A 25,496-nucleotide genomic window follows, 5' to 3' on the forward strand; every position below is an offset into this window, starting at 1 on the left:
ACTAGCATGTATGCTAATAATATCCAACTATTTACACTTTTAACTAGCATGTATGCTAATAATATCTAACTATTTACACTTTTAACTAGCATGTATGCTAATAGAAGCAGTTTTAACTAGCATGTATGCTAATAAAAGCAGTTTTAACTAGCATGTATGCTAATAAAAGCAGTTTTAACTAGCATGTACGCTAATAAAAGCAGTTTTAACTAGCATGTATGCTAAGAAAGCACTTTTAACTAGCATGTATGCTAATAATATCCAACTATTTCCACTTTTACTAGCATGTATGCTAATAGAAGCAGTTTTAACTAGCATGTATGCTAATAAAAGCAGTTTTAACTAGCATGTATGCTAAAAGAAGCAGTTTTAACTAGCGTGTATGCTAATAAAAGCAGTTTTAACTAGCATGTATGCTAATAAAAGCAGTTTTAACTAGCATGTATGCTAATAAAAACAGTTTTAACTAGCATGTATGCTAATAGAAGCAGTTTTAACTAGCATGTATGCTAATAAAAGCAGTTTTAACTAGCATGTATGCTAATACTATGACCAGAGAGGATGTGGTTGTGATTAAAACGCGGGTGTTGTTGATGTGGAAGCGAGGTCACGCGGCGTTGTTTCCCTCTTCTAGGTCAATGGCGCCGACGTCAATAACCTCCAGGCTAGCATGTGTCATTGTATCTGTATAAAGGATCTTTGACTGCTGAAAGCAAAGTGCTTCTTTCATATAGAAGATCTTTGATTGCTGATTTTGAGATTCACTTGTTGTTTTTGTTTTTGTTTTTGTTTTGCACAACACACTTAAAAACAGCAAAGTGTAAAATCTTTTTGCACTAGGCTCTTAAAACAGCATCCTGTGATATAGAGGATCTTTGACCAACATTTTTGAGGACCTCCTGCCAAAAAAGAACACTCATCAAAGATTGTTTAAACGACAGGAGCACTTTGCTGTTTTGGAGGACCTCCTGCAGAAAAAACAACACTTGTCAAAGATCCTCTATATGATGGGGACACTTTGCTGTTTCTGTCGTATAGGATCTTTGACAAGTATCACACGATCTTTAAAAACAGCAGAGTGCTCTGTCGCAAAAAGGATCTTTGACTGCAGTTTTTTAGGACCTCCCAAAAACAACACTTGTCAAAGATCCTCTATATGACAGAAACACCTTCGTGCCCCTGTCACATAGATGATCTTTGACTGCAGTTTTGAGGACCTCCCGCAAAAAAAAAAAAAAAAACACTTGTCAAAGATCCTCTATATGACAGGGGCACTTTGCTGTTTCTGTCACATAGAGGATCTTTGACAGTCATTTTGAGGACCTCCGCAAAAAAAACCCACATATTCAAAGATCCTATATGACAGTTTTGAGGACCTCTCGCAAAAAAAAAAAAAAAACACTTGTCAAAGATCCTCTATATGTCAGAAATAGCAGAGTGCTCCTGTCACATAGAGGATCTTTGACTGCAGTTTTGAGGACCTCCCGCAAAAAAATAACAGTAGAAAAACAGCAGAAAGCTCTTGTCGCATAGAGGATCTTTGACTGCAGTTTTGGAGGACATCCTGCAGAAAAAACAACACTTGTCAAAGATCCTCTATATGACGGGCACACTTTGCTGTTTCTGTCATATAGGATCTTTGACAAGTATCACACGGTCTTTAAAAACAGCACAGTGCTCCTGTCGCATAGAGGATCTTTGACTGCAGTTTTTTAGGACCTCCCAAAAACAGCACTTGTCAAAGATCCTCTATATGACAGAAACACCTTTGTGCCCCTGTCACATAGAGGATCTTTGACTGCAGTTTTGAGGACCTCCCGCAAAAAAAAAAAAAAAAAAAAAAAACACTTGTCAAAGATCCTCTATATGACAGGGGCACTTTGCTGTTTCTGTCACATAGAGGATCTTTGACTGCAGTTTTGAGGACCTCCCGCAAAAAATAACACTTTAAAAACAGCAGAGTGCTCCTGTCACATAGAGGATCTTTGACTGCAGTTTTGAGGACCTCCCGCAAAAAAATAACAGTAGAAAAACAGCAGAAAGCTCTTGTCGCATAGAGGATCTTTGACTGCAGTTTTGGAGGACCTCCTGCAGAAAAAACAACACTTGTCAAAGATCCTCTATATGACGGGGACACTTTGCTGTTTCTGTCATATAGGATCTTTGACAAGTATCACTAGGTCTTTAAAATCAGCACAGTGCTCCTGTCGCATAGAGGATCTTTGACTGCAGTTTTTTAGGACCTCCCAAAAACAACACTTGTCAAAGATCCTCTATATGACAGAAACACCTTTGTGCCCCTGTCACATAGAGGATCTTTGACTGCAGTTTTGAGGACCTCCCGCAAAAAAAACAAAACAAAAAAAAAACACTTGTCAAAGATCCTCTATATGACGGGGGCACTTTGCTGTTTTTGTCACATAGAGGATCTTTGACAGTCATTTTGAGGACCTCCTGCAAAAAAAACCCACATGTCAAAGATCCTATATGACAGTTTTGAGGACCTCTCGCAAAAAAAAAAAAAAAAACACTTGTCAAAGATCCTCTATATGTCAGAAATAGCAAAGTGCCCCTGTCACATAGAGGATCTTTGACTGCAGTTTTATGGACCTCCCGCAAAAAAAAATAACACTTTAAAAACAGCAGAGTGCTCCTGCCGCATAGAGGATCTTTGACTGCAGTTTTGGAGGACCTCCTGCAGAAAAAACAACACTTGTCAAAGATCCTCTATATGACAGGGACACTTTGCTGTTTCTGTCATATAGGATCTTTGACAAGTGTCACTAGGTCTTTAAAAACGGCACAGTGCTCCTGTCACATAGAGGATCTTTGACTGCAGAGGACCTCCTGCAGAAAAAACAACACTGGTCAAAGATCCTCTATATGACAGGGGCACTTTGCTGTTTCTGTCACATAGAGGATCTTTGACAGTCATTTTGAGGACCTCCCGCAAAAAAAAAAAAAAAAAAACACTTTTCAAAGATCCTCTATATGTCAGAAATAGCAAAGTGCCCCTGTCACATAGAGGATCTTTGACTGCAGTTTTGAGGACCTCCCGCAAAAAAATAACACTTTAAAAACAGCAGAGTGCTCCTGTCGCATAGAGGATCTTTGACTGCAGTTTTGGAGGACCTCCTGCAGAAAAATAAAACTTTAAAAACAGAAGAGTGCTCCTGTCGCATAGAGGATCTTTGACTGCAGTTTTGGAGGACCTCCTGCAGAAAAATAAAACTTTAAAAACAGAAGAGTGCTCCTGTCGCATAGAGGATCTTTGACTGCAGTTTTGGAGGACCTCCTGCAGAAAAAACAACACTTGTCAAAGATCCTCTATATGACAGGGACACTTTGCTGTTTCTGTCATATAGGATCTTTGACATGTATCACTCGGTCTTTAAAAACGTCACAGTGCTCCTGTCGCATAGAGGATCTTTGACTGGGGTTATTTTGTCCTCTTGGTGTCTCCTGTCCTGCAGGTGGCAGTGTGGACAGCGACTGTGCCTTCGAGGGAGACCACGCCTCCATGGCGGAGGGCGTGCAGCATGTTCGCATGATGGAGGGCGTGTCGCGCTCGCTGCCCTCCTCGCCGCTGCTGGCACATCAGGCGCTCGCCGTCCGCCTGCACACCGTCAACAAGCTGGCGGGTAAGCCGGACCGTGACTCGACATCTTTTCTCTCTCTCTCTGTGTGTGTGTGTGTGTGTGTGTGTGTGTGTGTGTGTGTGTGTGTGTGTGTGTGTGTGTGTGCGTGCGTGCGTGCGTGCGTGCGTGTGTGTGTGTGTGTGTGTGTGTGTGTGTGTGTGTGAACTTGCTGCTTGTGATGGCTCCATGAGGCGTAGTACCACAGTTGGCCACCAGGGCGCAGCAGCCCACACTGATGATGCAACACCTCCTGTGATGTATTCCACTTGAAAGTGAATGTGTGCGTGTGACGTCACGTCAGGCCCAAACAGGAAGTGCGGGTGACATCACGTCGGGCCCAATTTTAAATTAAATTAATCACACTTGTATTTGGATTAATCATGATTAATCTCAGTAAATTACTTCCGTACATAATTTAAAATAATCTAAAAAAAGTCCCCAATATTTTAAAACAAATGCAAATGTATTTATTTTTTTTACAAATTGTTAAAATCAGATTAATTACACTTCAATTTGTATTAATCATGATTAATCACAGTAAATTGTTTTTTAAATAATTTAAAATAACTTTAAAAAAAGACCCAAATATGTTTAGACAAAGCAAATTTATTTTAGATTAATCACATTAAATTTGGATTAATCGTGATTAATCACAGTAAATTACTTGCTTACTCAATTTAAATTAACCTTAAAAAGGACCCCAATATGTTAGAATAAATGCAAATTTATTACCAGAATGTTATATCATTTTTTAAAGATTTTTTAAAATCAAATTAATCACATTAAATTACTTGATTACATAATTTTATTTAACCTAAGAAAAGACCCCAATATTTTAGAAGAGATGCAAATTTATTAAAAGAATGTTATAGAAAAACATTTGTAAAGATTTTTTTTGTTTTTAATCAGATTAATCATACCTAAATTTGGATTAGTAATGATTAAAAACACTACATTACGTGCTTACATAATTTAAATTAACCTTAAAAAAAGACCCCAATATTTTAGAATAAATGCAAATTTATTTTGTAAGCATTTTTCAAATCAGATTAATCACACTTAAATTTGGATTAATCATGATTAATCACAGTAAATTACTTGATTACACAATTTAAATTAACCTTAAAAAAAGACCCCAATATTTTAGAATAAATGCAAATTTATTACCAGAATGTAATATCATTTTTTTTTGTTTGTTTGTTTTAAATCAAATTAATCACACTTGAATTAGGATTGATCATGAGTAATCGCAGTAAATTACTTGCTTACATAATTTAAAAATAACCTAAAAAAGACCCCAATATTTTAAAACAAATGCAAATTTATTTTTAAAGATTTTTTAAAATTAGATTAATCACACTTGAATTTGGATTAATTATAATTAATCAGAGTAAATTACTTGCTTAAATAATTTAAATTAGCCTACAAATAACCCCTAATATTTAAAATAAATGCAAACTTATTAACAAAACATTTTTTAGAAGTTAAAAAAAAAATCTGATTAATTACACTTGAATTTGGATTAATCGTGATTAATCTCAGTAAATTAAAAAAAGTAAAACATTAAAATAAAAAAATAAAAAATACTAATCTCAGTAAATTACTTTCTTACATAATTTAAAATAACCTAAAAAAAGACCCCAATATTTTAAAACAAATGCGAATTTATTATTTTTTTTAATGAATTTTTAAAATAAGATTAATTAGATTTAAATTTGGATTAATCACAGTAAATTACTTGTTTACATCATTTAAATTAACCTAAAAAAGACCCCAATATTTTTAGATGAATGCAACTTTATATATATATATATATTTTTAATTATTAAAAAATCTGATTAATCACACTTGAATTTGGATTAATCGTGATTAATCTCGGTAAATTACTTGTTTACATAATTTAAAATAACCCCCCAAAAGGACCACAATATTTTCAAATAAATGCGAATTGATTGTTTTTTTAACAAATTTTTTAAATCCGATGAATTACACTTAAATTTGGATTAATCATGATTAATCACAGTAAATCATTTTCTTACATAATTTAAAATAACCTTAAAAAAAGACCCAAAAATGTTTAGACAAAGCAAATCAATTTTTTAAGATGGGTTTTAATTAGATTAATCACACTTAAATTTGGATTAATCATGATTAATTACAGTAAATTACTTGCTTACATAATTTAAATTAACCTACAAAAGACCCCAATATTTTTAGATAAATGCAAATTTATTAACATAATGTTATAGAATTTTTTTTTTTTTAGATTTTTAAAAAATCAGATTAATCACACTTAAATTTGGATTAATCGCGATTAATCTCAGTAAATTACTTTCTTACACAGTTTAAATTTGACCTAAAAAAGACCCCGATATTTTTAGATTAATGCAAATTTATTAACATAATGTTATAGAAAAACATTTTTTAGAAGTTTAAAAAACAACAACAGATTAATTACACTTGAATTTGGATTAATCGTGATTAATCTCAGTGAATTACTTGTTCACATAATTTAAAATAACTTTAAAAAAGACCCCAATATTTTAAAACAAATGCAAATGGTTTTATTTTTTTTAAACTAATTTTTAAAATCAGATAAATTACACTTAAATGTTAAGATTTTTTTTAAAATTAGATTAATCACATTTAAATTTGGATTAATCATGATTAATCACAGTAAATTAGTCGCTTACATAATTAAAATTAACCTAAAAAAGACCCCAATATTTTTAGATAAATGCAAATTTATTAACAGAATGTTATAGAATTATTTTTTTTTAGATTTTTAAAAAATCAGATTAATCCCACTTAAATTTGGATTAATCGTGATTAATCTCAGTAAATTACTTGCTTACACAGTTTAAATTGACCTAAAAAAGACCCCAATATTTTTAGATTAATGCAAATTTATTAACATAATGTTATAGAATTTTTTTTTTTAGAAGTTTAAAAAAAATATCAGATTAATTACACTTGAATTTGGATTAATCGTGATTAATCTCAGTAAATTACTTGTTCACATAATTTAAAGTAACCTTAAAAAAAGACCCCAATGTTTTAAAACAAATGCAAATTGTTTTATTTTTTTTAAACTAATTTTTAAAATCAGATTAATTACATTTAAATGTTAAGATTTTTTTAAAAATTAGATTAATCACATTTAAATTTGGATTAATCATGATTAATCACAGTAAATTAGTCGCTTACATAATTAAAATTAACCTAAAAAAGACCCCAATATTTTTAGATAAATGCAAATTTATTAACAAAATGTTATAGAATTATTTTTTTTTAGATTTTTAAAAAATCAGATTAATCACACTTAAATTTTGATTAATCGTGATTAATCTCAGTAAATTACTTGCTTACACAGTTTAAATTGACCTAAAAAAGACCCCAATATTTTTAGATTAATGCAAATTTATTAACATAATGTTATAGAATTTTTTTTTTTAGAAGTTTAAAAAAAAAATCAGATTAATTACACTTGAATTTGGATTAATCGTGATTAATCTCAGTAAATTACTTGTTCACATAATTTAAAATAACTTTAAAAAAGACCCCAATATTTTAAAACAAATGCAAATTGTTTTATTTTTTTAAAACTAATTTTTAAAATTAGATTAATCACACTTAAATGTTAAGATTTTTTTTAAAATTAGATTAATCACATTTAAATTTGGATTAATCATGATTAATCACAGTAAATTAGTCGCTTACATAATTAAAATTAATCTAAAAAAGACCCCAATATTTTTAGATAAATGCAAATTTATTAACAGAATGTTATAGAATTTTTTTTCCCCGATTTTTAAAACATCAGATTAATCACACTTAAATTTGGATTAATCGTGATTAATCTCAGTAAATTACTTGCTTACACAGTTTAAATTGACCTAAAAAAGACCCCAATATTTTTAGATTAATGCAAATTTATTAACATAATGTTATAGAAAAACATTTTTTAGAAGTTTAAAAAAAAAAATCAGATTAATTACACTTGAATTTGGATTAATCGTGATTAATCTCAGTAAATTACTTGTTCACATAATTTAAAATAACCTTAAAAAAAGACCCCAATGTTTTAAAACAAATGCAAATTGTTTTATTGTTTTTAAACTCATTTTTAAAATCAGATTAATTACACTTAAATGTTAAGATTTTTTTTAAATTAGATTAATCACATTTAAATTTGGATTAATCATGATTAATCACAGTAAATTACTTGCTTACATAATTAAAATTAACCTAAAAAAGACCCCAATATTTTTAGATAAATGCAAATTTATTAACAGAATGTTATATAATTTTTTTCCCCCCGATTTTAAAAAAATCAGATTAATCACACTTAAATTTGGATTAATCGTGATTAATCTCAGTAAATTACTTGCTTACATAATTTAAAATAACCCCCCAAAAAGACCACAATATTTTCAAACAAATGCGAATTGATTGTTTTTTTAACAAATTTTTTAAATCCGATTAATTACACTTAAATTTGGATTAATCATGATTAATCACAGTAAATAATTTTCTTACATAATTTAAAATAACCTAAAAAAAAGACCCAAAAATGTTTAGACAAAGCAAATTTATTTTTCAAGATTGGTTTTAATTAGATTAATCACACTTAAATTTGGATTAATCATGATTAATTACAGTAAATTACTCGCTTACATAGTTAAAGTTAACCTACAGAAGACCCCAATATTTTTAGATAAATGCAAATTTATTAACAGAATGTTATAGAATTTTTTTTTTAGATTTTTAAAAAATCAGATTAATCACACTTAAATTTGGATTAATCGTGATTAATCTCAGTAAATTACTTTCTTACACAGTTTAAATTGACCTAAAAAAGACCCCAATATTTTTAGATTAATGCAAATTTATTAACATAATGTTATAGAAAAACGTTTTTTAGAAGTTTAAAAAAAAAATCAGATGAATTACACTTGAATTTGGATTAATCGTGATTAATCTCAGTAAATTACTTGTTCACATAATTTAAAATAACTTTAAAAAAGACCCCAATATTTTAAAACAAATGCAAATTGTTTTATTTTTTTTAGACTCATTTTTAAAATCAGATTAATTACACTTAAATGTTAAGATTTTTTTTGAAATGAGATTAATCAAATTTAAATTTGGATTAATCATGATTAATCACAGTAAATTAGTCGCTTACATAATTAAAATTAACCTAAAAAAGACCCCAATATTTTTAGATGAATGCAAATTTATTAACAGAATGTTATAGATTTTTTTTTTCTTCAGATTTTAAAAAAATCAGATTAACCACACTTAAATTTGGATTAATCGTGATTCATCTCAGTAAATTACTTGCTTACACAGTTTAAATTGACCTGAAAAAGACCCCAATATTTTTAGATTAATGCAAATTTATTAACATAATGTTATAGAATTTTTTTTTTTAGAAGTTTAAAAAAATCAGATTAATTACACTTGAATTTGGATTAATCGTGATTAATCTCAGTAAATTACTTGTTTGCATAATTTAAAATAACCTTAAAAAAAGACCCCAATGTTTTAAAACTAATGCAAATTGTTTTATTTTTTTTAAACTGATTTTTAAAATCAGATTAATTACACTTAAATGTTAAGATTTTTTTTTAAATGAGATTAATCAAATTTAAATTTGGATTAATCATGATTAATCACAGTAAATTAGTCGCTTACATAATTAAAATTAACCTAAAAAAGACCCCAATATTTTTAGATAAATGCAAATTTATTAACAGAATGTTATAGAATTCCCCCCCCCCCCCCCCGATTTTTAAAAAATCAGATTAATCACACTTAAATTTGGATTAATCATGATTAATCACAGTAAATCATTTTCTTACATAATTTAAAATAACCTAAAAAAAAGACCCAAAAATGTTTAGACAAAGCAAATTTATTTTTTAAGATTGGTTTTAATTAGATTAATCACACTTAAATTTGGATTAATCATGATTAATTACAGTAAATTACTCGCTTACATAATTAAAATTAACCTACAAAAGACCCCAATATTTTTAGATGAATGCAAATTTATTAACAGAATGTTATAGAATTTTTTTTTTTTAGATTTAAAAAAAATCAGATTAATCACACTTAAATTTGGATTAATCGTGATTAATCTCAGTAAATTACTTTCTTACACAGTTTAAATTGACCTAAAAAAGACCCCAATATTTTTAGATTAATGCAAATTTATTAACATAATGTTATAGAAAAACATTTTTTAGAAGTTTAAAAAAAAAATCAGATTAATTACACTTGAATTTGGATTAATCGTGATTAATCTCAGTGAATTACTTGTTCACATAATTTAAAATAACCTTAAAAAAGACCCCAATATTTTAAAACAAATGCAAATTGTTTTATTTTTTTTTAACTAATTTTTAAAATCAGATTAATTACACTTAAATGTTAAGATTTTTTTTAAATGAGATTAATCAAATTTAAATTTGGATTAATCATGATTAATCACAGTAAATTAGTCGCTTACATAATTAAAATTAACCTAAAAAAGACCCCAATATTTTTAGATAAATGCAAATTTATTAACAGAATGTTATAGAATTTTTCCCCCCCCCCGATTTTTAAAAAATCAGATTAATCACACTTAAATTTGGATTAATCATGATTAATCACAGTAAATCATTTTCTTACATAATTTAAAATAACCTAAAAAAAAGACCCAAAAATGTTTAGACAAAGCAAATTTATTTTTTAAGATTGGTTTTAATTAGATTAATCACACTTAAATTTGGATTAATCATGATTAATTACAGTAAATTACTCGCTTACATAATTAAAATTAACCTACAAAAGACCCCAATATTTTTAGATGAATGCAAATTTATTAACAGAATGTTATAGAATATTTTTTTTTTAGATTTTAAAAAAATCAGATTAATCACACTTAAATTTGGATTAATCGTGATTAATCTCAGTAAATTACTTTCTTACACAGTTTAAATTGACCTAAAAAAGACCCCAATATTTTTAGATTAATGCAAATTTATTAACATAATGTTATAGAAAAACATTTTTTAGAAGTTTAAAAAAAAAAAATCAGATTAATTACACTTGAATTTGGATTAATCGTGATTAATCTCAGTGAATTACTTGTTCACATAATTTAAAATAACCTTAAAAAAGACCCCAATATTTTAAAACAAATGCAAATTGTTTTATTTTTTTTAAACTAATTTTTAAAATCAGATTATTTACACTTAAATGTTAAGATTTTTTTTTAAATTAGATTAATCAAATTTAAATTTGGATTAATCATGATTAATCACAGTAAATTAGTCGCTTACATAATTAAAATTAACCTAAAAAAGACCCCAATATTTTTAGATAAATGCAAATTTATTAACAGAATGTTATAGAATTTTTTTTTTCCCGATTTTTAAAAAATCTGATTAATCACACTTAAATTTGGATTAATCGTGATTAATCTCAGTAAATTACTTGCTTACACAGTTTAAATTGACCTAAAAAAGACCCCAGTATTTTTAGATTAATGCAAATTTATTAACATAATGTTATAGAACATTTTTTTTAGAAGTTTAAAAAAATCAGATTAATTACACTTGAATTTGGATTAATCGTGATTAATCTCAGTAAATTACTTGTTCACATAATTTAAAATAACCTTAAAAAAAGACCCCAATATTTTAAAACAAATGCAAATTGTTTTATTTTTTTAAAACTCATTTTTAAAATCAGATTAATTACACTTAAATGTTAAGATTTTTTTAAAAATTAGATTAATCACATTTAAATTTGGATTAATCATGATTAATCACAGTAAATTACTCGCTTACATAAATAAAATTAACCTACAAAAGACCCCAATATTTTTACATAACAATTTTTTTTTTAGATTTTTAAAAAATCAGATTAATCACACTTAAATTTGGATTAATCGTGATTAATCTCAGTAAATTACTTGCTTACATAATTTCAAATAACCCCCCAAAAAAGACCACCATTTTTTTTTAAACACATGCAAATGTATTTGTTTAAGATTGCTTGTGGTGGCCCAGGGACTATTCTCTGCAGGTTTAGTGGCAGGAATTTACGGCAGTGCTCTAAAGGGTGAGCACGGCTAAGGTGGTGTGGTATTAGCATCACTTACAGTCCACATTGTCCTGACTACGGTCCCTTTTGAAAGAATCCAAAATACATAATTTTCCTCTTTAATCCACAATTTCCTTATTTTTACTTCCTCAAAGTGCTAACTGAAGAATGTTTGTCCTCTGCCAGCACGCAGGAACTACCTTTCATTTTGTCTCTCTCACCTTTCATCAACCCACCCAGCGTGGAAAGGTCACGTGACCTCCACTGGCGTGTGACCTGCTGTGTCAGCCCTGGTTGGCCTCGGCCAATCAGAGCTCCTCGCTGACAGGAGCGGGTGTTGTTGACCTTTTACGGAGAATGTTGGAAGTGAGGAGGTTCTTGCCTGGACCCTAACAACGTCGACTTTGTGTTTGAGGAGGTTCTTGCATCAGTCCATCTTAGATGAGCTCGGGCCCGGCGAAGCGTTTCTGGGTGTTGTTGATAAATGGCTTTGGCTTTGCATAGTAGAGTTTTAACTCGCACTTACAGATGTAGCGACCAACTGTAGTTACTGACAGTGGTTTTCTGAAGTGTTCCTGAGCCCATGTGGTGATATCCTTTACACACTGATGTGGCTTTTTGATGCAGTACCGCCTGAGGGATACTCAGAACTATTGATCCTTTACCAAATACATATAAACATATAAATGACCATGTAGCATCACTTTTAACATTAGTGAACCTTTCCTAAAATATAATGTTAAATAAAAAAACAACTTAATGCCTTCTGCAGCTGGTTCAAAAAAATGTAATTAGCATAAAATGTTAGCATGCTAATGTAAGTATGATAACATAGGAAAAGCTAAAATGGTGGCAAGTATCAAAATCCATGATTTTTAGTTTGAAAAAAAATTAAACAAGCTAAAATACTAGCATAAAAAGTTAGCATGCTAAAATTAGCATGAAAACATAGGAAACCATAGTGCACTTTTAAGATGACCCCAAGTATCAAAAGACACGATTTTTAGGTGTAAACGAATACAATGATCAAAAATGCTAGCGTAAAACCTTAGCATGCTAATGTAAGTATGATAACAGGAAAAGTTAGCATACTTATAAAATGGTGGCAAGATTCAATATCCATGATTTTTAGGTTGAAAAAAAATGCAACGAGCTAAAATACTAGCATAAAAGGTTAGCATGCTAAAATTAGCATGAAAACATAGGAAACGATAGTGCAATTTTAAGATGGCCCCTCGTATCAAAAGACATGATTTTTAGGTGTAAACAAATACAATGATCAAAAATGCTAGCGTAAAACCTTAGCATGCTAATGTAAGTATGATAACAGGAAAAGTTAGCATACTTCTAAAATGGTGGCAAGTATCGAAATCCATGATTTTTAGGTTGAAAAAAAATTAAACGAGCTAAAATACTAGCATAAAAAGTTAGCATGCTAAAATTAGCATGAAAACATAGGAAACGATAGTGCACTTTTAAGATGGCCCCAAGTATCAAAAGACACGATTTTTAGGTGTAAACGAATACAACGATCAAAAATGCTAGCGTAAAACCTTAGCATGCTAATGTAAGTATGATAACAGGAAAAGTTAGCATACTTATAAAATGGTGGCAAGTATCGAAATCCATGATTTTTAGGTTGAAAAAAAATGCAACGAGCTAAAATACTAGCATAAAAGGTTAGCATGCTAAAATTAGCATGAAAACATAGGAAACCATAGTGCACTTTTAAGATGGCCCCAAGTATCAAAAGACACAATTTTTAGGTTTAAACGAATACAATGAGCTAAAATGCCATCTTTGCATGTTAGCATGCTAAAATTAGCATGAAAAAATAGGAAACGATAGTGCACTTTTAAGATGGCCCCAAGTATCAAAAGACACGATTTTTAGGTGTAAACGAATACAATGATCAAAAATGCTAGCGTAAAACCTTAGCATGCTAATGTAAGTATGATAACAGGAAAAGTTAGCATACTTATAAAATGGTGGCAAGTATCAAAATCCATGATTTTTAGGTTGAAAAAAAATTCAACGAGCTAAAATACTAGCATAAAAAGTTAGCATGCTAAAATTAGCATGAAAACATAGGAAACCATAGTGCACTTTTAAGATGGCCCCAAGTATCAAAAGACACAATTTTTAGGTTTAAACGAGTAAAATGAGCTAAAATGCCATCTTTGCATGTTAGCATGTTAGCATGCTAGCGTTTTATGTTAGTATTTTAGCAAATTTTATCCATTTGAATCTTAAAAATCGCAGATTTTTTTTACTTGGCGTTAGCTTAGAAGTGAGCTAACCTTTGCTACGTTATCACACTTACATTAGCATGCTAATGTTTTATGCTAACAATTTTTTGTAACGTTATGCCTTTTAACCTAAAAATAATAGATTTCGTTACTTGCCGCCATCTAAGAAGACTGCTTTCTTTTCCAATGTTATTATGCTAATGTTAGCATGCCAACGGTGTACGCTAGCATTTTCGCAAGTTTTAACCATTCATACCTCTCTTACCTTTCTCTGGACACGAGTCTCGATTTTGAGACTTGTTCTTAAAAGTCTTAAAAGTCTTAAAAGTACGCTAACTTTTCTAATGCTATCATGCTGATCTTAGCATAAAACATATGTAGCATCACTTTTAACATTAGTGAACCTTTCCTAAAAAATAATGTTAAAAAAAACAACTTAATGCCTTCTCCAGCTGGTTAAAAAAAAAAGAATTAGCTAAAATGCTAGCATAAAATTTTAGCATGCTAATGTAAGTATGATAACATAGGAAAGTTAGAATATTTCTAAAATGGTGGCAAGTATCAAAACCCATGATTTTATGTTAAAAAAAATTAAAGAAGCTAAAATACTAGCATGCTAACATTAGCAAATGTCAAAAGACACGATTTTTAGGTGTAAACGAATACAATGATCAAAAATGCCAGCGTAAAACCTTAGCATGCTAACATTGGAAAAGTTAGTGTACTTCTAAGATGGCGCCAATGATTACAAGCCAGGATTTTTAGGTTTAAACGAATAAAATGAGCTAAAATGCCATCTTTGCATGTTAGCATGCTAACATTTTATGTTAGTATTTTAGCTAATTTTATCCATTTGAATCCAAAACTCGTGGATTTTTTTTTTACTTGCCGTCATCTTAGAAGTGCGCTAACCTTTCCTACGTTATCACACCTACATTAGCATGCTAACGTTTCATGCTAGCATTTTTGCAAATCTCATTGGTTTGAACCTAAAATAGTATTTTAGCTAATTTTATCCGTTTGAATCTAAAAATCATGGATTTTTTTATTACTGGGTGCCGTCTTAGAAGAATGATTACCTTTCCCATGCTACCATGCGTACATTAGCATGCTAACGTTTTATGCTGGCATTTTTGCTTAACTTTACGCGTTTTAAAACCTTAGCATGCTAACATTGGAAAAGTTAGTGTACTTCTAAGATGGCGCCAATGATTACAGGCCACGATTTTTAGGTTTAAACGAATAAAATGAGCTAAAATGCCGTCTTTGCATGTTAGCATGCTAACATCTTATGTTAGTATTTTAGCTCATTTTATCCATTTGAATCCAAAAATCGTGGATTTTTTTTTACTTGCCGTCATCTTAGAAGTGCGCTAACCTTTCCTACGTTATCACACCTACATTAGCATGCTAAAGTTTTATGCTAGCATTTTTGCAAATCTTATTGGGTTTGAACCTAAAATAGTATTTTAGCTAATTTTATCCGTTTGAATCTAAAAATCATGGATTTTTTTTATTACTGGGTGCCGTCTTAGAAGAATGATTACCTTTCCCATGCTACCATGCGTACATTAGCATGCTAACATTTTATGCTAGCATTTTTGCTTAACTTTATGCGTTTTAAAACCTTAGCATGCTAACATTGGAAAAGTTAGTGTACTTCTAAGATGGCGCCAATGATTACAGGCCACGATTTTTAGGTTCAAACGAATAAAATGAGCTAAAATGCCATCTTTGCATGTTAGCATGCTAACATCTTATGTTAGTATTTTAGCTCATTTTATCCATTTGAATCCAAAAATCGTGGATTTTTTTTTACTTGCCGTCATCTTAGAAGTGCGCTAACCTTTCCTACGTTATCACACCTACATTAGCATGCTAAAGTTTCATGCTAGCAATTTTGCAAATCTTATTGGGTTTGAACCTAAAATAATATTTTAGCTAATTTTATCCGTTTGAATCTAAAAATCATGGATTTTTTTATTACTGGGTGCCGTCTTAGAAGAATGATTACCTTTCCCATGCTACCATGCGTACATTAGCATGCTAACGTTTTATGCTAGCATTTTTGCTTAACTTTATGCGTTTTAAAACCTTAGCATGCTAACATTGGAAAAGTTAGTGTACTTCTAAGATGGCGCCAATGATTACAGGCCACGATTTTTAGGTTTAAACGAATAAAATGAGCTAAAATGCCATGTTAGCATGCTAAAATTTTATGTTAGTATTTTAGCTCATTTTATCCATTTGAATCTAAAAACCGTGGATTTTTTTTTACTTGCCGTCATCTTAGAAGTGCGCTAACCTTTCCTACGTTATCACACCTACATTAGCATGCTAACGTTTCATGCTAGCATTTTTGCAAATCTTATTGGGTTTTAACCTAAAATAGTATTTTAGCTAATTTTATCCGTTTGAATCTAAAAATAATGGATTTTTTTTATTACTGGGTGCCGTCTTAGAAGAATGATTACCTTTCCCATGCTACCATGCGTACATTAGCATGCTAACATTTTATGCTGGCATTTTTGCTTAACTTTATGCGTTTTAAAACCTTAGCATGCTAACATTGGAAAAGTTAGTGTACTTCTAAGATGGCGCCAATGATTACAGGCCACGATTTTTAGGTTCAAACGAATAAAATGAGCTAAAATGCCATCTTTGCATGTTAGCATGCTAACATTTTATGTTAGTATTTTAGCTAATTTTATCCATTTGAATCCAAAAATCGTGGATTTTTTTTTACTTGCCGTCATCTTAGAAGTGCGCTAACCTTTCCTACGTTATCACACCTACATTAGCATGCTAATGTTTCATGCTAGCATTTTTGCAAATCTTACTGGGTTTGAACCTAAAATAGTATTTTAGCTAATTTTATCCGTTTGAATCTAAAAATCAGGGATTTTTTTAATACTGGGTGCCGTCTTAGAAGAATGATTACCTTTCCCATGCTACCATGCGTACATTAGCATGCTAACGTTTTATGCTGGCATTTTTGCTTAACTTTACGCGTTTTAAAACCTTAGCATGCTAACATTGGAAAAGTTAGTGTACTTCTAAGATGGCGCCAATGATTACAGGCCACGATTTTTAGGTTTAAACGAATAAAATGAGCTAAAATGCCATCTTTGCATGTTAGCATGCTAACATTTTACGTTAGTATTTTAGCTAATTTTAGCCATTTGAATCCAAAACTCGTGGATTTTTTTTTTACTTGCCGTCATCTTAGAAGTGCGCTAACCTTTCCTATGTTATCACACCTACATTAGCATGCTAACGTTTTATGCTAGCATTTTGGCAAATCTTATTTGGTTTGAACCTAAAATAGTATTTTAGCTAATTTTATCCGTTTGAATCTAAAAATCATGGATTTTTTTTATTACTGGGTGCCGTCTTAGAAGAATGATTACCTTTCCCATGCTATCATGCATACATTAGCATGCTAACATTTTATGCTAGCATTTTTGCAAATCTCATTGATTTGAACCTAAAATAGTATTTTAGCTAATTTTATCCGTTTTAATCTAAAAATCATGGATTTTTTTATTACTGGGTGCCGTCTTAGAAGAATGATTACCTTTCCCATGCTACCATCTGTACATTAGCACGCTAACGTTTTATGCTGGCATTTTTGCTTAACTTTACGCGTTTTAAAACCTTAGCATGCTAACATTGGACAAGTTAGTGTACTTCTAAGATGGCGCCAATGATTACAGGCCACGATTTTTAGGTTTAAACGAATAAAATGAGCTAAAATGCCATGTTAGCATGCTAAAATTTTATGTTAGTATTTCAGCTAATTTTATCCAGTTGAATCCAGAACTTGTGGATTTTTTTTTACTTGCCGTCATCTTAGAAGTGCGCTAACCTTTCCTACGTTATTACACCTACATTAGCATGCTAACGTTTCATGCTAGCATTTTTGCAAATCTTATTGGGTTTGAACCTAGAATAGTATTTTAGCAAATTTTATCCGTTTGAATCTAAAAATCATGGATTTTTTTATTACCGGGTGCCGTCTTAGAAGAATGATTACCTTTCCCATGCTACCATGCGTACATTAGCATGCTAACGTTTCATGCTGGCATTTTTGCTTAACTTTACGCGCTTCAAAACGTTAGCGTGCTAAGGTAAACGTGACAACACGGGAAGAGTTAGCATACTTCGGAGACAGATTCAAACCAATAAAAATAGAGAAATGCTAGTATGTTACGTTAGCATGCTAATGTGAAAATGTTAACATTAAGCAACTTGCCCAGATGTTTACTGACATGTTTTATGTTTAATGACTTTTCTCGGCTCCAAATATGACTTATCGGCCTGATAATCGGTATCAGTATCGGGCCACGTCAAGATGGCTGCACTCTGAAGGGTAAAAGAGCGTTTTTTGTTGAAAACAAACGACTCCTTCCTGCTCGCCATCCCGCGTGTGCGTCTCTCCCGTCATCATCCAAACACTCCTCCCTCCCTCCCTCCCTCCCTTCTTTTTCTCTCTCTCTCTCTCTCCATTCCCACCCTTCCTCCCTCCCCCTCCTTTTCTGCTCGCTGGTTGCCACGACAACAGCAGCACTGCGCCATTCATCCGTCGGAGACCTGAGCTCGCCTTCCTTCTCTCCGCCGTCCGTAGACGTGACATCGCTGGCGAGGCACGCGGTGGCGTCCAGCAGGCGGCGACCGCTATTCCTTTCCTTTTTTTTTTTTTCTCTCCTTCGCCCGTCCTCTCTCTCTCTCTCTCTCCCCGGGCGCGGGGCGAACGAAGGTTACCCGCTCGCCAGGCGGGTGTCACCTCTGCTGCGCCCTCCCGTTCCCCGGAGACGCCGTCCCCCTCGCTCCTCCCCCTCGCCTCGCCGCCGTATCGCTTACTGGAGTGCAGCATCAGCACCCCAACCCTGAGGACACCACCCCCCCTTCCCCCCCCGCCCGCCCGCCCGCCCCCTCTTCCCCGCGTGCCGCCCCTCCTCCCTGTTTCTGGATGAGCCGCCGCTCCGGGAGGACCGCCGCCGTCGCACGCCAGCCTGTGGGACTGCGCTTTTGGTGAGCCCCGCCACGCCCTCTCTCCACACTTAAGTCTCCGCCCACTGAGGTGAGGCCGCCGGGGTCACGTGACGCTCGGGAAGTGATTCCATGCACTCGTCGGCGGGCGCTAACGACGCTAATGACGCTAACGTAGGCGCTGTGAATCAAGTGCTTTGATAACGTAAGTGTTCTGCTGCGGATCGTGTGTCGGCGTGGGTGAGCGTTCGATTGTCCTTCTAGTGTGTGAGTGTGTGTGTGTGTGTGTGTGTGTGTGTGTGTGTGTGTGTGTGTGTGTGTGTGTGTGTGTGTGTGTGTGTGTGTGTGTGTGTGTGTGTGCGTGTGCGTGCTCTGAAGTGTGTGTCTAAGCACAAGCTGTGGGCGATAATGATGCTTGTTCCTGTTGTGCATTCGTCTCACTTCTCCATCATCAGACGAGCATACAGAAATAGCTGAAAGTTGTCTGTTGAGTTTTTTTGTTGTTATTGTGGAGGCACACCCCCCCCCCCCCCCAAACACACACACACACACACACCACACACACACACACACACACACACACACACACACACACACACACAAACACCGCCATCCAGCTTGGCGGCTGCAGGCTGCTCGCCTCCCTGGGGGGGGGGGCAGCTGCGCGAACGGAACAAAATGTCTCAATAACAGCAGGCTAACGTCGTCATGGCGGTCTCCGGCCGCGAGAAGTTTGGAGATGCGGCGGTGAAAAAAAAAACGCTACGCCCGAAGTTTGTCGGCCGATTGAGAAGTTAGCGCGCTTCTAAGATGGACACCAGTCTCGAAATTCTTGCATTTCAGGTTTGAATGTAATAGGATGTCTGAATGGTTAAAACTAGCTAAAATGCTAGCGTAAAATGTTAGCATGCTAACGTTAGCATGATAGCATAGGAAAAGTTAGCGTACTTCGAAGATGGACACAAGCCTCAAAATCCTTGAATTTCAGGTTTGAATGGTTAAAACTAGCTATAATGTAAGCGTAAAACGTTAGCATGATAGCGTTAGCATGATAACATTAGCATGATAGCATAGGAAAAGTTAGCGTACTTCAAAGATGGACACAAGCCTCAAAATCCTTGAATTTCAGGTTTGAATGGTTAAAATGCTAGCGTAAAACATTAGCATGCTAACATTAGCATGATAGCATAGGAAAAGTTAGCGTACTTCGAAGATGGACACAAGCCTCAAAATCCTTGAATTTCAAGTTTGAATGGTTAAAACTAGCTAAAATGCTGGCGTAAAATGTTAGCATGCTAATGTTAGCATGATAGCATAAGAAAAGTTGGCGTACTCCTAAGATGGACACAAGCCCCAAAAATCCTTGAATTTCAGGTTTGAATGGTTAAAACTAGCTAAAATGGTTGCGTAAAACATTAGCATGCTAACGTTAGCATGATAGCATAGGAAAAGTTAGCGTACTTCGAAGATGGACACAAGCCTCAAAATCCTTGAATTTCAGGTTTGAATGGTTAAAACTAGCTAATTGTTAAAACTAGAGACTTCCAGTCTGAGGCCCTGCAGGCTCCAGTCCAGAAAGATGCAGGTGGTCTCTATAGTGCCTCTGTAGAACGTGGTGAGAATGGGGGGCGGGACCTGTGCTCTTTTTACACGGTGTGTAGGGACCAGGTCATATAGTCAGTTATCTGCACCCCCAGGAACTTGGTGCTGCTTACCATCTCCACCGCTGTGCCGTTGATGTAGAGTGGAGAGTGGCTGGACTGGTGCTTCCTGAAGTCGACGATGATCTCCTTGGTCTCGTCGACGTTCAGGACCAGGTTGTTGGTTCTGCACCAGTCAACCAGATGTTTCACCTCCTCCCTGTAGTCCATGTGGTTGTTGCCGCGGATGAGGCCCACTACTGTCGTGTACTTCACAATGTGGTCAGTAGTGGACCTGGCGCAGCAGTCATGGGTCATCAACGTGGACTCAAGACGCAGCCCTGGGGGGAGCCGGTGCTCAGGGAGATGGCACTGGAGGTGTTGTTGCCCACTCTCACAGATTGGGGTCTGTGTGTGAGGAAGTCAAGCAGCCAGTTGCAAAGGGGGGTACTGAATCCAAGCAGTCACAGATAGATGGTCTGAGGAGCCGAGGTGGGGGCGTGGTGCAGCTATATATGCATGTTTAATATTGCTATACACCATGTCCAATTTGTGAGGAAGTCAAGCAGCCAGTTGCAAAGGGGGGTACTGAATCCAAAGGGGGCCAGTTTGCTCAGCAAGTGCTGCGGGATGATGGTGTTGAATACTGAGCTGAAGTCCAGGAACAACATCCGCACGTGTGTGTCCTTTCCTTCCAGGTGTTCTAAGCTCAGGTGGAGTGCAGAGGAGATGGCGTCCTCTGTGGAGCGGTTAGGGCGATAAGCAAACTGGTATGGGTCGAATGTGGGGGGGAGTCTGGAGACAATATATTCCTTTACCAGCCTCTCCAAGCACTTCATTACGATGGGGGTGAGTGCCACGGGGCGGTAATCATTGAGGGAGGAGATTGTGGGTTTTTTAGGCACTGGAATGGTCGTGGCCGTCTTAAAACATGATGGTACCACAGCCTGGGTCAGTGAGATGTTGAAGATGTCTGTGAGAACCCCAGAAGCAAACTGGTATGGGTCGAATGTGGGGGGAAGTCTGGAGACAATGTATTCCTTTACCAGCCTCTCCAAGCACTTCATTATGATGGGGGTGAGTGCCACGGGGCGGTAATCATTGAGGGAAGAGATTGTGGGTTTTTTTAGGCACTGGAATGGTCGTGGCCGTCTTAAAACATGATGGTACCACAGCCTGGGTCAGTGAGATGTTGAAGATCTCTGTGAGAACCCCAGCCAGCTGGTCTGCACATCCTTTAAGCACCTTGCCCGGAATGTCATCAGGTCCCGGTGCTTTCCGGGGGTTCACTCTCCTCAGGGTTTTCCGGACATCCGCTATATATCCAGGTTGAGCGGCTGCTCATCAGGGCCGAGGGATGGATTTTCTCGCCGGAGTGGTGTTAAGTGCCTCAGACCTTGCAAAGTAGTTGTTAAGGTCGTCTAGGAAGCTGATACTGTTGTCACAGGGACGGGGGGGGGGGGGGGGGGGCGCGGCTTTATAGTCGTGATGACCTGTATGCCCTGCCACATTCGTCCAGTGTTTGTGGGGTTCTCGAAGTAGTCCTGCACTTTCTGACTGCGAGCACGCTTTGCAACCTTAATGGCACGGTTCAGGTTAGCTCTGGCTGATTCTAATGCCACCATGTCGCCAGACTTGAAAGCCTTGTTCCGAGCCTTCAGCATTGCACGTACCTTTAAAGATTAAAGATACCAATGATTGTCACACACACACTAGATGTGGTGAAATTTGTCCTCTGCATTTGACACCATCCCCTTGGGAGCAGTGGGCAGCAGCGGCGCCGCGGCCGGGAATCATTTTGGTGACTTAACCCCCAACTCCAACCCATGTTGCTGAGTGCCAAGCAGGGAGGTTATGGGTCCCATTTTTATAGTCTTTGGTATGACTCGGCTGGGATTTGGACTCCAACCTACCGATCTCAGGCGCACTGTTCATCCAGGGTTTCTCGTTGGCCCGTGCGGGGATGTTCTTGACCACGCTGACATCCTCCATGCACTTCTGAATGTATGCGGACACAGACTCTGCATGCTCCTCCACACGTGTGTGGTGATTTTCGGTGGCGGCCGCCTTGAACACGTCCAGTCTGTGGTTTCGAAGCAGTCTTGGAATGCTGGCATTGCTCCCTCTGGCCAGGTCCGATCCTACACCTGATCAGCAGGGGCTTGTATGCAGGATTTAGCATCACAGATAGATGGTCTGAGGAGTCGAGGTGGGGTCGTGGTGCAGCTATATATCATACTTGCCAACCTTGAGACCTCCAATATCGGGAGGTGGGGGGGGGGGGGGCAAGGGTGTGGTTAAGAGGAGAGTATATTTACAGCTAGAATTCAGCCAAATCAAGTATTTCACACATATATATATATGTGTGAAATACTTGACTTTCAGTGAATTCTAGCTATATATATTTATTATTTTATTTTTTAATTTTATTATACATATAAATAAAAGACATACTTGAATTTCAGTGTTCTGCAGGCTATCCAGTAGATGGCAGTATTGTCCTGTTTAAGAGTGTCACAACATTGCTGTTTACGGCAGACGAACTGCTTTACGGTAGACTAAACGTGACGTGTGTTGTTACCGCGCTGGGAGGACGTTAATGAAACTGCCCGACAATAAACCCGCATAAGAAACCGGGAACTCTCTCCGCTTGTCGTGCACTCTACTCTCTAAAAGCTGCGGGTGTTACGACGTCATTGGGCAGGCAAGCTGCTGGGAAAGTGGACGTGAGAACGGGCTGTCCCCGCTCAGGTCCGCATTGAGCTGGAGGGGGCGTGGCCTCCAGCTCCGGCTGAATACCGGGAGTTTGTCGGGAGAGGCGCTGAATACCGGGAGAAGGGAGGTTGTCGGGAGAGGCGCTGAATACCGGGAGAAGGGAGGTTGTCGGGAGAGGCGCTGAATACCGGGAGAAGGGAGGTTGTCGGGAGAGGCGCTGAATACCGGGAGAAGGGAGGTTGTCGTGAGAGGCGCTGAATACCGGGAGAAGGGAGGTTGTCGGGAGAGGCGCTGAATACCGGGAGAAGGGAGGTTGTCGGGAGAGGCGCTGAATACCGGGAGAAGGGAGGTTGTCGGGAGAGGCGCTGAATACCGGGATTCTCCCGCTAAAAATGGGAGGGTTGGCAAGTATGCATGTTTAATATTGCTATACATCATGTCCAGCATGCTTCCACCCCTGGTTGCAAAATTCACATAATGATGGAAATGAGGGACAACAGTTTTCATGTTAGCTTGATTAAAATCCCCTGCCACGATGATAACTCCCTCCGGATGTGTAGATTGCAGTTCATGGATGGAGCAGTACAAAGTATTCAAAACTTCTTTGGTGTTAGCACTGGGAGGAATGTACACTACTGTGAAGATCATAGCACTGAATTCCTGCATTTCATAGTTAATAGTTCCTACATCGGGAGAGCAGTGACATGAGACTATCTTCCCACTATTGCACCAGTTGTTGTTGACGTATATATGCAAACACCACCGCCTCGGGATTTACCAGTGAGAGTGCTGCTCCTGTCCGACCGAAACGTAGTTAGCCCCTCGATGCTAACTGCCTCGTCTCGCGTCTTGCATTTAAATCCAGCTTCAGGTAGTCCAGTTTGTTCTCCAGGGAGCAGACGTTTGAAAGCAGGATGGAAGGAAGCGGCGTTCTGTGAGGATTAGCCCTTTAGCTTTGTTGTTAGCCCCGCTCGGCATCCCCGCTTCTGCTTCGATCACACCGCTTACGTGTCCTCCATCGACAGGTACTTGACTCCGCTGCTTCCCAGGCCGCTGGATGTAGCCGGCGTAGAATTTACCGATGCTAGCGAGGAGGTCCAACGTATACGCATCTTTCAGTCCAAAACGGCCCGATCTCTCCACACCCAAAATTGACTGGCGGGCGCAGGAGTATAATAAACACGTCTTCTGTGGCAGCGTCGGAGAAAGTTGTATGTGTAAACAAACCACGGTGCGTTCAAGGACCGCCGAAATGAGTCGGACAAAACGGCGCTGGCCAAATCCTCCATCAGAGAATCATGTTTGATATAAACTGTGAGATTTCTAAAAAAAATTAGGAAGGTTTTGTCATGTTTGTCCTTTTACACAAAACATTAAAACTAAATATATACATCCCCCTCTTTTTTATCTTCATACATTTTGGAAAAAGCTCCAGGGAGCCACCAGGGCGGCGCTAGAGTTTCACCAAACAATATATTGTTAGAATCGCTTTGAAACCAGAATCGTGTTGAATTGAGAATCGGTTCTGAATGGAGTCGTCACCCCAGGAATGGGATCAACTGGTCAGGTGCTTCAATGTTCACATTATCTGCTACTCGTTTAACCTTTTGTTTTGTTATTCCTGAAGTTGTAAACAATAGCAAGAACGACCAACAAATGATTTTGTGAAAAGGATCTTTTCTATTGTCCCCAAGCTAGTTTAGTGTCTAGCTTAGCGATTAGCATGCTTGCCCCTTCTGTGTATAGCATGTTTATTCCTCCAGTGATAATATTACTTAGGGCTGTGAATCTTTGCACACCACACCATTCCGTTCTTGGATTCAGGATCGATTATCAATTGAAAACGATTCTTGATTCAAAATCCCCACTTTTTAAATAATGAACATTGCACCATAAAATAGGTCAACAGTAGGGATGTCCGATAATGGCTTTTTGCCGATATCCGATATTCCGATATTGTCCAACTCTTTAATTACCAATACCGATATCAACCGATACCGATATCAACCGATATATGCAGTCGTGGAATTAACACATTATATGCCTAATTTGGACAACCAGGTATGGTGAAGATAAGGTACTTTTTAAAAAAATCAGTAAAATAAGATAAATAAATTAAAACATTTTCTTGAATAAAAAGGAAAGTAAAACAATATAAAAAC

The 25,496-nt window shown here is 35.8% G+C and overlaps 1 protein-coding gene across 3 annotated transcripts in view; it reads left to right on the forward strand.

Annotated features, from left to right (window-relative positions):
- LOC133656290 (protein TANC2-like) overlaps positions 1-25,496 on the forward strand; it is a 255,231-nt gene that overhangs the window by 116,145 nt on the left and 113,590 nt on the right. For all 3 annotated transcript variants that reach the window (XM_062057295.1, XM_062057293.1, XM_062057294.1), the window contains one exon: positions 3,474-3,641. In XM_062057295.1, coding sequence (XP_061913279.1) covers positions 3,474-3,641 — 168 coding nt within the window. The remainder of the gene's footprint in view (positions 1-3,473; positions 3,642-25,496) is intronic.

Source organism: Entelurus aequoreus, linkage group LG08 (assembly GCF_033978785.1).
Source record: "Entelurus aequoreus isolate RoL-2023_Sb linkage group LG08, RoL_Eaeq_v1.1, whole genome shotgun sequence".
Lineage (NCBI taxonomy): Eukaryota > Metazoa > Chordata > Actinopteri > Syngnathiformes > Syngnathidae > Entelurus > Entelurus aequoreus.